Genomic DNA, 17067 nt, shown 5'->3' with positions numbered 1-17067 from the left:
CGAGTTAAAATACATTCGAATAACTGTCACGTGATTGTCAAGTGATTCTATTCATTTGAAATGTTCGTTATAATAATTTAAGAGTGTTAAAAGAGTATATTTATTATCTATTTTGATAAAAACTAATTCATAAATCTTTTTAAATATTTTTACGATTTAATTTTTACAAGAAAACAATATTTCCTAACCAATCATAAAGTATTGGTTAAAGGGGCTGCAAAGTTATACAAACACTTGTTCAATTTTTCGTAAAGATTTAAATGTTCACTGAAACTATTTTTCATTTTAATATGTAAATATCTTATTATCATATAAATTATTGTTTATATTTATATTTTATTATTCATATAAATGATAATTTATACAAGTCTCTTTCTCTTAGAATTAAAACTTCAAAATATAGTTGATGGCATTAAATTGAAAACATTCAGTGTATTTGCACAAAGTGAAGAAAAATGCATTAATTCAATTCATGGAGTTAATAAGTTTAATAAAATATAGAAATGATCAGAGTAATAATTATTATTTATATATATGGTGCATTAGCTTTAGAGGGAAGCGAAGTACTTAAAAATCTAGGAGAAAAACAATATACATTATTAACAGGTACGTCATATGATTTGCTATTAAATTAATAAATATATTCATAACAAAATTTCTTATTTTTATAGCCAAATCAACTTTGCCAAAACATGGATTATGTTGGTCTAATGCGCTTAAGTCGATAAAAAATAGTTGTGAGAATTTGAATGATTATGAACATTCCCTCCTCGCTTTAAAATTAGCTAATTGTTTTTTAGAAGATTCTGGTCATACTTCTTACGATTGCCATTTGACTAAATCGGAAGATATTCGCAAGTAATTTCTTATTATATTTAAATCAACAATTAAATTATTAATTTTATAAACACCTTTTTAATAATATCCCGAACAATTATTTTCTCAGAGAGTGTATCAATGAAATGTCAGATAGAGCATTCAATGTATATAATGAATTTTATACGCATACTACACATATATGTTTTTATTTAAATTACGAATCATGGCAGATGGAAACTGACAAAACGATCAAATCGTAAGTGTTAGATATATAAAATTGTTTCTTCGCAATATTCATTTAAATTATTTAATATAATTTCTAATATAGGTTGTATAAAGTTTCTTCTCAAATGAAAGAACAATTGTTAGAAGCATCAGAGTTACAAAACGTAATGTTGAAAAGTCAGAAAGAAGGATTAAAAATTCAAAACGAAATATTAAGCCACGGTAAAGAACTTGGAAGCATAATCAAATCTTCATCTGAAACTGTGAATGATATGGTTATGGAATTTAAGTATGTTACAACAGAATTAATTTGAAAATATTATTGAAAGATATTTAAATGTATCAATGTGATCTCTTTTATATTATAGAGAATCGGCAAAAGATCAGAAGGAATTACTCTATGAGATTTTTTCTTACGTACGTACTTTTCAAAATTGGATTATCGGAGAAGTATCATGGTTCCAATCTATTATTTATTATACAATCAGTTGTATTCTCTGCGCAATTTTTAGCTCGGCTAAGAGAACTGCAGATGCGCGTGTTATACTTTTCATAATTCTAAGTTTAAACGTTACAGTAGAAAGAATATTAGTTCAATATTATGAGAATACCATGAACCATTTTACACATGACAAGGTAAAAATTATACAAAATTTTATTTATCACATCAATTAGGTCTGTGTTCAATAATTCAATATATTTTATAATTTTTTTAGGTAGAACTAATATACATAACTTGGTCGATAAGGAAAATATGTTTAACATTATGTGCAGTTACGTTGCTGTGTACATACTTCTATTTTAAAGACAAGCAATTAGAAAGTTTTCATGCACTTAGACGAATAGAAAATCGATTAGATAACATGCAAATAATTACACCGATCAATATTAATCAATCTATTAATAAACCTATTCGTAAGTTTATAATTTTAATAAGTATTTGTATTTGTAAAAATGTTTTCTTTAATAGTAATTTTACTTTTTCAGGTCATTCTGAAAGATTGGCTATTAAACGTTTGCATGCTACTTCTATGAAGGAACATAATTCGAATCATGTTACAAAAGCATAAATAAATTAATTTGTACCTACCATGAATATTTACATTCTTTTTAATAAATACTATTAACAATTAATATACAGAACGTGAAAGTAAATATATAATACAATGTTTATGATCAGTACATACGAATTTTCATTTAAGATTAATGACATTGTTCGCGCGCAATGTATGTATGCTAACGCGAATCTGTTTCAAACTAATGTACAAATTGTTTAAGTCGAATTATACGTTCGTCTTGTACGGAATCCCAACGAAAGTAAATTAATACGGTGTGGGTAGTTTTGTAGTGATACTAAGGGCAGTTTTTTAATCTACTATGATTTTTTATTATTAAGTCTTGTGGACTATGATACAATTGCTTGATGTGGACTGTATGAATGCTTATGGACAACTGAATATGCTTAGTGTAGGCTATATGAAAGAAAGCTGAGTATTATGTTATAAGGGTACATATGTGTGGGAGAGAATATTTGAGGGTTTAGTGGTCGCTAGTTGAATACGAGTTTAAGAAAAGAAAAGAAACAAACGACAAAGAGTGTATGATGTAAGCGACCGATGACAAAACAAAGGATGAAAGTCAAAAATATATCAGGAAAGATGTTTTGTTTAAGATATCAAGTATCGAATGAAAGAGAATGCGTATATGACGTATGCTCATTAAAGAAAGAGAGAGGATTCTTATATGAGAAATGTATTTGACACTGTGAACACACACAGACATTAGAAATAATTATTGAATATACATAAAAATGTATATATCTTGATTTATCTCTAAGCTTTTATTCTATAATTAATTAATCAATTAATGAACATATAAATATAATTGATTATCGTGTAGGATATAATTTTAATAAATAACTTATCTGTTTCGAAGAAAAAACTTTGGAATTAGGATCAGGCACAGATTTGGAGTGCGAAGCTTTCAAGTCTGCAGATAATTTAGCAAATCTTTTACTACAATTTTCAAAAGATGTAAGTTCCTTTGAACAATTGAAATTATCAAACTCATTTTCTCTGAGGCATGTTAAAAGTACTGACAATTCGTGTAAACAACCCTTTTCTGTAAAGCAATAAATTATTAAAAAATGATCATAAAATATGTTTAAAACATACGTGTAGATATAGACAAAAAATACCTGTAACCCCAACAGATTTACATCTTACATAATTCTTTAATGATAGTTCTTCTGCAACGTTATATGGAACCTTAGCTTCAGATTGGGGAAGTCGTCCTTTAAAATAAGCAAGACTGACCCTCATTTTTTTGTTTTAAATCAGAACAATTTCTTCAATTATAAAAAGATGAGATTATCTTCTTGAAATACCTATTAACACGTTAATAGAGATAATAGTCTCTCATTTTCAAACATTATTCATTAAAATGTATATAAAATATTCTTCTTATAATGTAATAACACAATAAAATGTTATATGTTATACGTACAAATGAAACAAATACAAAAAAAATAGGATTTACGACGAAAACTCTTCTGATAATAGATGGCGTTTATGATGCAATACTACGCGAACGAAGCTCACTCTGTGACTACGCGAATCAAACCACGCTGTAAATCGATTATAAATTATATCGATACTAAATTACATCGATTATTTATATCAATGCGAAATTAGAATAAAATTTTAATTTAAATTTTGTTCTATTTGCGATTTAAACATTTATTATTTCACAACAATCAAAAGAATATATATTTAATTATGTTTCATATGAATTTTAAAACATTAAAATAAAGTAATTAATGTTATTTAATTTGCAATACATGTTTTCTAATATATTGCAGTTGCAGTTATGCACTAATTATATTTATTTATAAAAAGTCATTTATATAAATATTATAAAATGTATTTTGTGTAAAAACCAGTTGTAATTGTTATTTTGATAGCCGATGGCGCTACAATCAAGTTTAAACGTTTTATCGGTAACTTAGGACCTTATATAACATATATGATATTGAAAAGGAGGGCCTGAGAGAAATCGTTTTTCCTTTTATGAATAACCGTTGTCATCTCGTTAAATTTAATTATATTTATAATTTGTCTCTGTAAAAAAAACGGTAATTGTTATTACCTGTTGCTTTTAATCTATCATTTTCAAGTATTAATATTTCTTTTTTATAAAAGTTGCCGATTCATTCTGCTGGCTAAATTATTTATTAATATTTTACTCTATATACAACAAGTATATAAGTAGTATTAAAATGATACATATAATTCTGTTAAAATGTATTAATAAAATATAGCAAACCTTATTCTAAAATACAATCTAAACTATCAGTAAGAAAAATGATTGTCGTATTATTTACCTGGAATTCGTAAGAATTTTGTTGCAGTGCCATTAGATTTCAAGGTATAATCGGTATACATATGTTCATAATACTTAGCGTAAGTGAAAGCTCAGTATCATCAGATAATATTGACGAGTTGTAATACTTGTTATCGTGCGAAACAAAGATGGAGAATTTTCGAACGTTAAATATATGGTGATCTTTTAATCGATCAGTCTGCCGCACGTGCTGTAGCTGTGCGGATCTGTGCGAGTTTAACCTCTAAATTCTTGTCTGTGTGAAATATTTTTCATTTCAATAACAGAAGATAGTACATATTATTTTTTTTACTAAAATTAGCTTATAACATTAAAAGTAAATTCATCAGGTGCATCGACAATATCGTATTTGCTGTCGATCGTATAACATCGATTTTCTTAAAATGGCGAAAATTAAAAGAAGTAAGTATACTTATTGTATTTCTTGTAATATTTTAATCAAAATTAGATTTTATGTTTAATGTTTTATCTTTTACGTATAAAGCATTCACGTGAGTTACGTTAATCATTCGATTTGTAATGCTTCATAATATTTACATATGTAATAAATGCTACTTAAAAAAAAGCACTTTATAGTTGTGAATGCATGATATTATCAGTGATTTAAATTACAAATCGATGTTCTTTTGTTTAAAAATACTAGAGAACAAAGGAATTTCATTTTGCTCATGTGAAATTTAATTCAATTATTCATTCTGTCATTTCCTCTTTTTTTAGTTATAATTTTAAATAATTTATATTAATATGTAAATGTATACAATATGTGAATTTTTCGAAATTTTCTAAATACCTAATTCTACGACATTTAGATTTGCAGATAATACTTGTTAGAAGTTACGAAATCAAAGTTAAATCGTTCTACTACGCAATATTTTTTCTCGTCTCAACCAAAGTAAACATTCATATCCGAGTTACAACAACGTTTATCTAATATATTATGTTACATTGATTCAAATTTATTTTTCAAGGGCCCTCTTTACTTGATTATATACTGATATATAGTATTTATCGTTATTGTAATAATTAAAAAAAGAACAAAAAGTAGAGAGAGAGAAATTATTTAACTGCATATTAGTCAGTGCAAACATTTTTATGAAAAGAATGTAAAAATAAAATATGGCCGCTTAAAAGAATACTACTACAAGGACTTTATGTATAGTCATGTTAAAGGACGTTCCATTATCATGAGTAATTCTTGTTACGTTAACTCACAAAGTAGGTCTGCGTAATGGATATAAAATCGCTGGAGGCTCGATAATAAAAAAAAATCTACAAGTTTATATGACACAATTATTTTCACCAAAATGGCGGACTCAAAAAAACCTTTCTTTCTCTCTCTCTCTCTCTCTTTCTTATTGATATTTATTTAAATGAATATTACACTTATTCAATTTATTATTTAATATACGCGTTACAATTAATTCGAAAAACAATAAATATAATATTCGTAAGAATATTTATGTATGTATATCGTAATCAAGTAACAATATCAATGTGTGTCACGCCACTTAGCATGCAAGTTTATTGGATGATTAACTCCTATGTGAAAAATAAATATCTACAGATATATGTTAACATATCGGTATTTATAATTACGTATCGTGAAGAACGATAATTATCTAATATATACTGTGGGATTGGAATAATATGCATTTATTGTTTTACTCGATGTAAAATTTATTAATGTTAAAACGAGAGGAAAATTTTTATATTATTTAAACATAGAAACAATTTTTTTCTCACTTTAATTCATTTTTATTTGAACAAAAAGATAAAACTTCGTTTTCTTATTGAAGTTTAAAAAACTTTTCAACTCTGGAAATACAATGGAAGAGATCAAGGTAACGTGTCAAGTTTAAAACGTATGTTATTTGTCGTCCACTGTACGCGTTCACAATGAAATTCTTCGATAGAGAACATGATAGTTTTACATTTTAATAGTTTATTAAAAATGTTAACATAAATGTTGTAACTTTTTTTTTTGAAACGAAAAACTAACGACAAATAACGTAAACTCGTTTCAGAATTTATAATCTCTCTTTAGTAGAGATAAAAATAACAAACACTGATATGCATCGAGAACGTGCTAAAATTCTATTTTTAAATAATTTTGTTATTCTTTAATACTCTGTAAGTATTTTTTACAAAATGTTTTAAAGATTACTTTTTTGATTTTAAGAAATAATGAGAATGAAGAAAATAATGAGCTCGTTCCGCTTCACAGCGACACGGAATCATTGGAGTGTTAGGTTCGTACGTTACGTACGAAGTTAGAACCGATATCGCAAATCATACTGAATAACACATATGTAATAACCAAATCTAATTGTAACAAATGTAAAAAAAACTCATGACTAAGGAAGTTGGCATGAACGAAGTATGAATAAAAAAAGATAAGAAAAATGAAAGTCGGGTGGCCGGTGTTAACGAGTTACGATTAGGTTGATAATGAATTTTGAAACACTTTGTATATAACGGTGACCAAAGAATTCGTTTCTTCGCTTACAAACTAACGAATATGAAAGTGAGAAAATATATTTCGACATTCATTAGATATTTTTCAAAGGTATAAGGTAACACAAACTTGTCGCTAACGGCAGATATATAAATGAGCGGTGAAAAAACTGTAGGAGAGTAATATAACAAGCGTATGTTGGCCTAAAGAGGTATTTTCTGTAGCGTTTATTTCTATCTTCTGTTTTATTCAATATTTTATAGTAGAATTAACCTCGGTGTAGGTTAATTACACACCTTTACACCGAACCCAATCCTACATAAATATATATATATAAACAAGTATTCTATTTAATATTCTTCCTCACTGCACAGTTCGTGGTTGGGATGAAAAGTTTTGAGTAGCATTGAAACAATTTTTTGTTTGTCAAAGTGCTTAATCATTGGTTTCGTAAAAAGAGAAAGAGAGAGAGCGCCATAATATTATATGAGCAAACGTGTTTATTCATGTGTAAATAATTCATGATCGATATGACACGATCGTAACGTAAACGCATGCATAATTATAAATATTAAAATAACATTATCATCTCTCTTATGTAATCAGAAACCCGATTCGTGAATTGAAATAACGAATTTTTTAATGATGTTTTAATAGATTTGAAAATAAATACAAAAGTTTTTAGAAAAATTCTCGATTATGTTTTTTATCGTTTACTGAAATTTATATATTTATTAAAAAAAAAAAAAAAATAAAAGGAACAAAATAAAAAAGAAAAGAAAAAAGGCACGTACTTTATAGACGGTCCTCGATTATACATCCGAGTGTCGAAATTGTTTGAAAAAAATATTTCCTAAGTCTGCGAATATGATATAGAAATGTTTTACGATTTACAGATATGACATTTACTTCTATGCTAATGGAAATTTTCAAGTCAGTTATTTGATTTCTCATATTACTAATATTTTTTAAAAGAGATTAAAGAATTCGATTTTTTATTTTTATAACTGATTAACATAAATTTAGTAATGGATATCGTCCCATGATAATGTCGAATAAATTGATAACATTTTCGTTAATATATCATACTATTATAGTTATTTATTATAATCTTTCATTTCTTGTTGTTTCGCGTTCGAGTGTGCGATAATATAATCATGTAATCGTATCCTTGATTAACTGCGTTTCTAATATTTGTTCTTCTGCATTGAGATTATTAAAAATGATGAGAAGAAGATTATTCAGTGAAGGAAAATTCTATGTGAGATAAATTTGAAGGAGTTAATGAAGAAACATCATGACTCGACAAGAATTCAAATTTTCTTTAAAGCAAACCTAAAAAAAAAAGTTGATATATCTATAAAAATTAATTATTACTTTTGCGGTATATTTTCAATAAATCACAGAGATTTGTCGTATTGTTTATAAATACTTTTCAATATAATAAAGGATGATAAAAAATATTTTTTTATGTGAAATAGATACTAGAATTTTGTTATCTTTGTAATCTTTCTACTTGTGTAATATCGTAATCGTAGTCGTCGTTAAAAATGACGCTTAAAGCAAATTTTACGGTCTTGCGCATTTTCTTGTGGCATTTATTTTCTAGAAAAGAGCGTTGATCTATCGACACTGTCGATCAGTTTGCATTACGATGTCAAAGTGTTCAGGTGTTTAATACCAACAAGACATTTTGTTTTTAAGTTTTAGTTCTACATTATAATAATTACGTTAAAGCTTCCTTGAAAAAGTTAGCTTTAGATTGTTTTGTCTTATCAAAATTTATTTGATATTATACAAATTATAATCATGCTGAGTAAGTCAAAAGAATTATTATTTACGGTAGATAATAATAGTTGTGTTGCAATTTAAGTCGGCATTGTTCGTTCAAAAGTACAATATTGGCCTTCTGTTTCTTTTTCATTTCTTTTATTTTTTTCTTTTTTGTGTTTTTTTCCTTTTGTGATTATTTTAAATTACGAAACATAAATTGGATCTACGTGAAATGAATTTTTTTTATTATAACTATATACTCGGGGTATTTTGTTTTCACATACGAATATATATTTTGTTGAATATTTTAGTAAAGATTTTTTTTATTTGTACAAACGAAGAAGAGTTGGAATCTTCAGTCTTATCATAGTCGACATCCTGGTTATGTCAGGATCACGAGAATAGACGAGGACAATTATGTACGTTCGCTATTACGTTCCCTAGCTCGTTCGTTTGATATATACGAGTAAAATGATAAATTGTCCGGTAGTTTCGTGTTTTAATTGAATTGCCGTGACAAGAAGACTCGTATTACAAATAGTTTAACTTATAAAAAAAAACTAGAAAAAAAAAGAAAGAACGAAGAATTAAAAATAACATTATTATTTATTTGATTAAAAATAGTTAAGTAAAATTTGGATAAATTGAAAAACAAAGAACATTCTTCTTTCCAAGACTTACTTTTGATATTATTTTACTTTAGGAACATCCACGGAGGAGAGTCTGCAGTTCATCCGACAATCTTTAAAGTCGGATGAAATGGATCACCTGGAAGGTACACATTTCGACAGACTCTTACCACACGTGTTTGTTACACTCGGAGCATCTGTAAGTAAACAAACACGATTTCGAAACTATATATAATATATTTCGAAATGTATTTCATTAAAAGAGAAAACGTTTATAAAATAAAGTTTTATACATTGCTTAGGGTGATTTAGCTAAGAAGAAAATTTATCCGACTCTCTGGTGGCTTTTCCGAGACAATCTTTTACCAAAAATAACGACATTTTTCGGATACGCTAGAAGCAACATAACTGTTAAACAATTGCGAGAAAAGTGTCATCCTTACATGAAACTTAAACCGGAAGAGGAAGTTAAATACGAAGAATTTTGGAAATTAAATTATTATATTAGCGGTAATTACGATTCGGAAGAACATTTTAGAATCTTGAACAATGAGTTGCAAAAACATGAGAAAGGTTCGATGGCCAATAGGCTTTTTTATTTGGCTTTACCACCGAACGTTTTTGAATCGGTCACTGTACATATTAAAAGAGTTTGCATGGGACAAAAGTAAGCTTAGTTTCTTCTTCGCAATTGCGTCAAGATTACGTAAACGTGTATTATTATTACCGAGCGAGCGGTTAATGAATACTTTTCTTTTTCTCAGAGGTTGGACAAGAATTATAATAGAAAAACCATTCGGCCGAGATGCTATTTCATCGCAACTTCTTTCCGATCATCTTGCGTCACTTTTCGATGAAGAACAAATCTATAGGATAGATCATTATCTTGGAAAAGAAATGGTTCAGAATTTAATGACATTAAGATTTGCAAACAGGATATTCAATCCAAGTTGGAACAGGGATAACATAGCTTCCGTACAAATAACTTTTAAGGAATCTTTTGGTACTGAAGGAAGAGGTGGATATTTTAATGAGTTTGGAATTATCAGGGATGTTATGGAAAATCATTTGCTACAGATATTATCGCTCGTTGCGATGGAAAAACCTGCCTCGTGTCATCCAAATGATATCAGGTATTACAGATCCGTGAATTTACGGAGATAAAATGTTAAACAGAATATTTCGATATTTCTTTTGCGTTATGTTTAACGCAATGTTCATTGTCTTATTTTCAGAGATGAGAAAGTTAAAGTCTTAAGATGTATAAAGCCAATAGAATTAAACAACGTAGTTTTAGGACAATATGTGGGTAATCCAGATTCCAACAACCCTGAGGCTCAATTAGGATATTTAGATGATCCTACTGTACCTCCAGGTTCAACCACTCCAACTTATGCGCTAGCGGTACTGAAAATTAATAATGAACGATGGGATGGTGTTCCTTTTATTCTTCGTTGTGGAAAAGGTGTCAAATATTTCATATATTAATTTTACCGAAGTATTTCTTATTGTATAATAAAATATTGTTACGCTCTTAGCTCTGAACGAGCGTAAGGCTGAAGTTAGAGTTCAATATCACGATGTACCTGGTGATATATTCGATGGTAAAACAAAAAGGAACGAATTAGTTATAAGAGTACAACCTGGTGAAGCGTTGTACATAAAAATGATGACTAAATCACCTGGTATCACTTTTGATATGGAAGAAACAGAATTAGATCTCACGTATGGCAATAGATACAAGGTAATAAAATATTATAAATTATAAATATAATAAAATATTAATCATCAAGAGAGAGAGAGAGAGAGAGAGAGAGAGAGAGAGAGAGAGAGAGAGAGAGAGAGAGAGAAAGAGAGAGAGAGAGAGAGAGAGGATTTTTGTTGAAAATAATTGTTAACATTTATCTTAGCATCTGAAATTACCTGACGCCTACGAGAGATTAATTTTGGACGTTTTTTGTGGATCGCAAATGCATTTCGTTCGTAGCGACGAACTTTTCGAAGCGTGGAGAATTTTTACACCTCTATTACATCAAATCGAACAGGAAAAAATACCACCGATTCCTTACAAGTAAGTTATTATTTTATATTAATTTTTTAATTTTCCACTGACTTGTGTTTTAACTAAATTTATACACAAATTTATAGACATGGCTCTCGAGGACCAAAAGAAGCCGATGATAAAGCAAAGGAAAATAATTTTGCTTATTATGGTTCCTACAAATGGATATCTTCGTAAGATATTTAAAAAAAAAAACAAACATTAAGTTTATATATAATTGTGAAACTGATAAAAATATAAAAACCAATTTATTTTTATACAATGTGTGATTGTGATATATCAAGATTTTGTATAATAATTAAGATGGCATTTCTGTAATTTTGTATACAGTATTTATCAAACTTTCTACATTGATGACATACACACACACATATATATATATATACATATATTTTGGTATTACAGAGAGACATGTTCTATTTTTATATATGTATGTATTCCTTTTGATGCAGTTATACACAAAACATTTTTCATAAAAACTCGAGTTCATTTATTTCGGGGTTAAAAATACAAAGCTATTTTCTACTTATGTTATACTTTTATTAAATCTTGACAATTTAAACATTGTGCCAATCATTTGAAATGTAACATACATCGGTTAAATAATATAAATTACAGAAAGAGAGAGAGAGAAGGATGATATTGGCTTGATATTGTTTAAACATATATCATAATAAATAAATCGAAGAAAGTTGATTCACATATATTTTCGTTTCTAAAATCGTATAAGACTGTAGTTTTGAATATTATACAAGCCAATTGTGATCTGTGTGTATGTACTATGATATTATACATTTACATATAGTGCTATGTTATTTCTCTTCGACTCTTTCTCTTGTTTATACAAAAAGATCAATTACGTTTGGAATATATAAGTCAATAAAATTTCTATTTCTTTTTTTTTCCTTCTTTGGCAATAAACATAAATGGATTGAATTATTTTTAGGATGCTGTAGTTGAACACCAATGTTCTAAGACGTTATAATTTTACTTGCATATTGTCACTGTTATAATGGATAAGATGGGTACATATAAAACTCATATAAAATCTGGAAAGTTCGATTTGGTGTAATACATCATATCGTATCGGGAAATATATCCGTTGCGTTATTATAAATAAATGTATATAAAGCTAGATGATATAATAAGAAAAATATTAAGTCATAAATAGCAATATAATGTGTCTTAAATTTGTTATAATTACATATAGAAGAGATAATATACCGAATGATTATTAGTATTCAAGAAATAAATGTTTGTTGCCATCAACAGTAAAGATTGTTCAAATAATCTAATAAGGAAAAATAAAAAAAACGACTCGTGTGTTTCATTTTACAAACATTCACTCTAAAATTAGCTAGTTTGTTAAACATTTGCTATATTAGAGCCATCCAAGTACAATGTACACAAATAAAAAAGAAATTAGATTATGATGTTGATATGGCAATGTCTTTTGAACACTTTTCACAGTAGTACATGATTTGTAAAAATGTCAAAATTTGATCCAGGTCTATCAATCGATGAAAATACTATTTCTATACTTTACACTTATTCAAAACTTTAAATTTCACAAGCTTCAGGATCCAACAGTTCATCCCAGTTAATACTTCTTTGAAACACTTCTTGTTGTAACCATAATTCGTAATGCTGTTTGAATTCTTCTGTTAATTTTACGTTCGTACCGAGTACAGAAGTAACAGACGTATCAACAGGTTCTAATTCTTCGTCTTTAGGAGCATTAGAATATCGTCGATTATTAAATTGATCAACACAAGTACGTAACTCACATTCCTCGACTTGGAAATCCCATGGTCGTGCTTCTAAATCTATAAAACGTATGCACGTATAATAACATATGAATAGAAAATTAAATGACCGATAAAACTGCGATTAAAAATGCAATAAAATGAATATTTACCGTTACCATAGGCCCAGTCGTCGTTAAGACGATGCCTAACTTTAGCATAAATTACACTTATAGTTTTCATATTTGTCTTCCGCCATTGTCGTCCGAGATATTTAGTTTGCATTTTCAACAATTTTAGAACATATAATTGCATCATAGCATGTCTCACTTTTAATGTACGTTTTAGAATTGGTGCTGATTTAAAAACTACTAGCATCTAAGAACACAATTGAAAATAAATGTTTTTTTTTCTTTTCTTTTCTATTAATCATTGACTAATTATTAAAAATATTAATATAACTTACCATAATTCTACTGTGTTTCCATTTGGTTAATTTATTCAAAATTCTTAACAAATTAATACATGAAAAAATATTTCGCCAAGAGTACGTTTGATTGTCTCCAATTTCAAGACTTTCAGGTGTTAATTCTGGTTGATCGCCAATAACACATATGGGAAAGTCCAAAATAGGAATTCTGTAATGAACTTAAAACAATTACAAAAGGAATAGTCAACAAATTTGTAAGAAAGATGCAATTTAACTTACACATGTCTTGCTTCAATATAAGACATGATGTTTTGATTTAAAAACTTCAACACAAGAGGTATGCAATTAGCAAATACTAAATGTTGTGACATAAATTCAAATTGATATATATGATTCAATTTGAAGTGTTTTAGTAAAAGAAGTAAAATAGCAGAAACTGCTTTAACAATTATTTCCTTATGTCTATTAACATCATTTCCCAATTTCATTGATTGAAAAACTGTCATTCTACAAACATAAAAATATTTTAATTAATCATAAAACTATTGTTTATTTGTACTTAATACAAAATATTAAACATACGGCATTTCTTCTGGCAAAACATCCGCCATTATATTAATACTATCTGTCTTGGCTTTGCTGGTTGGTGCAGCAGCAAGTAAAATTTTTAACAATGCAATCATGTACTGTGGAAGGTTAGGTAATATGGCTTGATATAAAATTTCTGTTGGAGTTTGACGAAGAGGAGGTTCTGGAGTGCTCATTGGATTTCTAGCTATTTCTTCTTCCTCTTGAATTTGAATTTCAGCTAAAGATGTATACATATGCTAAAAATGTATATATATATATATATATATATATTCATGTATATATATATATATAATGAATCAGTTTTTTTAAATCTTCCATTGTACAAAATGAATATTTGGCTTACTCTTTTAAGCGTGTTAACACCTTCGTGTATCGGTTGTGGTAAACCAGCTAAACTCTCTCTATCTCCTTGTAATTTATAACCGACGAATTTAAGTCTGGATACTTCCAGGAACGAGTCAACATCTTTCTGCCTTACTTTTGGTGTCCATGGTAGACCTACAAGATAAAAATAAATATATTATAAACGGTCATTATAAGTAATGAAATTTGTACTACTGTAACAGTTAGTGATGTAGATTATCTTTCCCTTTGTTCATCTGTGGAATATAATTCCTTAATTGAGATTGATTATATCGGTCTTCGTAATAAGTTTGATTCCAAGGTTGACTTATGAATTGAATTATCACCCCTTCGCCTTCATTTGTTGTAGTATTATTTCCTGGTTCTCCACCCTCGTACTCCATACCTAAGCCTGGCTCATCTAATGAACTTTGTTTCATTAAAATCTAGAAAATATTTTATTTCATTAGTAAATGTAAGAAATAAATATACACTATGTAAAGTGATAATTGTAACTAACCCGTCTAACAGGTCTTTTATTACATTTCTGATTTTGTGTTTCTATTAAATCTGGTGCACTAGCAGGAGGAGAACTAGCCCTCATGGTTCTAGCTACTTCTATTGTATCTTCTTGTTCTGTATCAAGACCAGCTTCTTCCCTATATTTTTTCTTTAATTCTCTGAGTGTATCAATACCACCCAAAGAAACTAATATTAATTTCCATAAAAGTAAAAGAACTTTTTTAATAGGAAAATGAGGTGCAGACCCGCTACAAAAACAAGTCACCATTCCGAGAAGTTTCACAATAAGTAATTCTTCGCCATACGGATTTACTGAAAAAGATAATAGGATAATAATAATAGTAATCGATTAACTTAGAATGATATTTTTTACTTTTGATAACTACCAAGTTCCTCTTTAAAAGATTCAACATAATCTGCATAAATGCTGTACTCTTTACTTTTTATTTCTTCTCTCATAACTTCTGTGATAATATACAAAACAGAGAGAATTATTCTCAAATCAACAGAATCTGCAAGACTAACAGCTAACTTTCTCATAGCCAGGCTAGCAGTTGTACTATTTCTGAATAACAATAGGAAAAATCATATATATTAAAATATATTTTGTAACTATTTTATTATCAGAGAGAGAAATAAATTGAAACTTACTCAATTTCAATATTTAAAAGCTCTACGAATGCTGGAAAGACACCGGCTTCATAAAGCAACATGACATTTTTTCTTGTCCACTCTTGCTGTTCTTTATCAGATTGTACTTCAGCCCAACAGCCTTGAACTAAATATAAGATACAACGCGCAGCTTTCATCCTTAATTGTTTATTGGATACTTCCAATTGATCTAACAATTTATGTACAACTGATTTTTTTTGTGACTCATCTAACTTCTGCCACCATGGAGGATATAGCTTATACCATTCCATCTGATCTTCAAACGCCTATAATTAATAACATATATAAGTTATACGATATGGAACATCGTAAACAATTAAGTCGGCAATATTTATGATCTTACTTTGAAATTAAGTTGCAACTCATATTGTTCGGTATAACTATATAATTCAGCAATTTCATTGGCATGTGTGTCTGCATCGTCATAAATAAAATCCAAATCTGCACTTTTCGGTTCATCCTAAGAAGAAAGAAGAAAACTACATTGATAACAAAGCTTGTAAATCTTAATATTCCTTATCATAATTAAGAGAAATATGATTTAAAAAAGAATTTTATACATATATCACATAGTCTTAGTAATACGTATATATATATACATATGTATTATATATATATATATATATACATATATATATATATATATATATGTATANGTATATGTATATATCTTATATATATAAAACAATTTATTGGAGATTAGGTTAAGAAAAAATCAATATACGACGTAAATCATTACTCGTGATCATCTGTCAATGTAATAATCATAACTACCTAGTGAAAATGAACTTTTACTTTACCTCACTTACATCTGCATCAACGTTTTGTCGATAATCTCCACGTCGAAAATCCCGCTTCCCAAAAATAACTCCATCCGTCCGTAGGTCACATGACATTTTGTGATAATGATTAAAGTAGGGACGGGAGGAGAAACCGATGGACACATTTAAGGTAGACGATGTCTTAGAATTATCCCGACTTTCTACAACAAAACTGTACGAACATCACACAAGTTTACATTTGTACAAATACAAAATACTAATATGGACAATACACATATTACAAAACGAAATAATTATTTCCGAATAAAAGCAACAGACATTTCTAAGCTCCGATAATCGAATAACTGATTCAGAAGTTATTCTTACAAAGACTATAAACTGCAAGCTGTTCTCTAGGCTCGTTTCGTTTCGTCCGATCTGGACAAAACTGTCGCGTACAAGAGCATAGAAGTCGCGCAAGTAACTTTCCTTTCAATGAACCACACATATATATTATACAGGGTGTAACATAAATACACGACTAAACTTTAACAATAAATGGACAGTTGAAAAATAGATAATATTAATGTAGTTCCAAAAATGATTCATTTCTGAGTTATCAAACTTTAACTATGATCT

The 17067-nt window shown here is 28.3% G+C and overlaps 3 protein-coding genes across 8 annotated transcripts; 1 reads left to right on the top strand and 2 right to left on the bottom strand.

Moving 5' to 3' along the window:
* Window positions 1–12245, top strand: LOC106785976 (glucose-6-phosphate 1-dehydrogenase). 2 transcript variants are annotated; one of them, XM_014746893.1, is made up of 14 exons: window positions 1–292; window positions 383–606; window positions 672–858; window positions 947–1075; window positions 1148–1333; window positions 1413–1680; window positions 1761–1959; window positions 9378–9502; window positions 9606–9970; window positions 10068–10436; window positions 10539–10768; window positions 10842–11047; window positions 11214–11374; window positions 11452–12245. In XM_014746893.1, the coding sequence occupies exons 2-14, from the start codon at window positions 504–506 to the stop codon at window positions 11540–11542; spliced, it is 2619 nt and encodes an 872-aa protein (XP_014602379.1). In that variant the 5' UTR covers window positions 1–292; window positions 383–503; the 3' UTR covers window positions 11543–12245. The 2 variants fall into 2 exon arrangements, with proteins under 2 accessions (XP_014602379.1, XP_014602378.1); XM_014746892.1 differs by lacking the exons at window positions 1–292; window positions 383–606; window positions 672–858; ... (2 more) ...; window positions 1413–1680; window positions 1761–1959 and adding an exon at window positions 4637–4848.
* On the bottom strand, window positions 2416–3655 carry LOC106785977. 2 transcript variants are annotated; one of them, XM_014746894.1, is made up of 3 exons: window positions 3550–3655; window positions 3242–3430; window positions 2416–3165 (listed from the first exon to the last, which is right to left on the bottom strand). In XM_014746894.1, the coding sequence occupies exons 2-3, from the start codon at window positions 3363–3365 to the stop codon at window positions 2933–2935; spliced, it is 357 nt and encodes a 118-aa protein (XP_014602380.1). In that variant the 5' UTR covers window positions 3366–3430; window positions 3550–3655; the 3' UTR covers window positions 2416–2932. The 2 variants fall into 2 exon arrangements, with proteins under 2 accessions (XP_014602380.1, XP_014602382.1); XM_014746896.1 differs by having other exon boundaries at window positions 3242–3551.
* On the bottom strand, window positions 11892–16992 carry LOC106785975 (striatin-interacting protein 1). 4 transcript variants are annotated; one of them, XM_014746890.1, is made up of 13 exons: window positions 16768–16990; window positions 16468–16660; window positions 16011–16127; window positions 15647–15933; window positions 15382–15560; window positions 14994–15307; window positions 14721–14919; window positions 14475–14629; window positions 14123–14367; window positions 13820–14047; window positions 13577–13748; window positions 13284–13488; window positions 11892–13191 (listed from the first exon to the last, which is right to left on the bottom strand). In XM_014746890.1, the coding sequence occupies exons 2-13, from the start codon at window positions 16561–16563 to the stop codon at window positions 12926–12928; spliced, it is 2463 nt and encodes an 820-aa protein (XP_014602376.1). In that variant the 5' UTR covers window positions 16564–16660; window positions 16768–16990; the 3' UTR covers window positions 11892–12925. The 4 variants fall into 4 exon arrangements, with proteins under 4 accessions (XP_014602376.1, XP_014602375.1, XP_014602377.1 ...); XM_014746889.1 differs by having other exon boundaries at window positions 16816–16990; XM_014746891.1 differs by having other exon boundaries at window positions 16477–16992.
* Window positions 16993–17067: the final 75 nt, after the last annotated feature.

This window comes from Polistes canadensis, unplaced genomic scaffold (assembly GCF_001313835.1).
Source record: "Polistes canadensis isolate GaletaPanama2010 unplaced genomic scaffold, ASM131383v1 scaffold_60, whole genome shotgun sequence".
Lineage (NCBI taxonomy): Eukaryota > Metazoa > Arthropoda > Insecta > Hymenoptera > Vespidae > Polistes > Polistes canadensis.
This window is presented reverse-complemented; position numbering and strand designations above follow the sequence as displayed.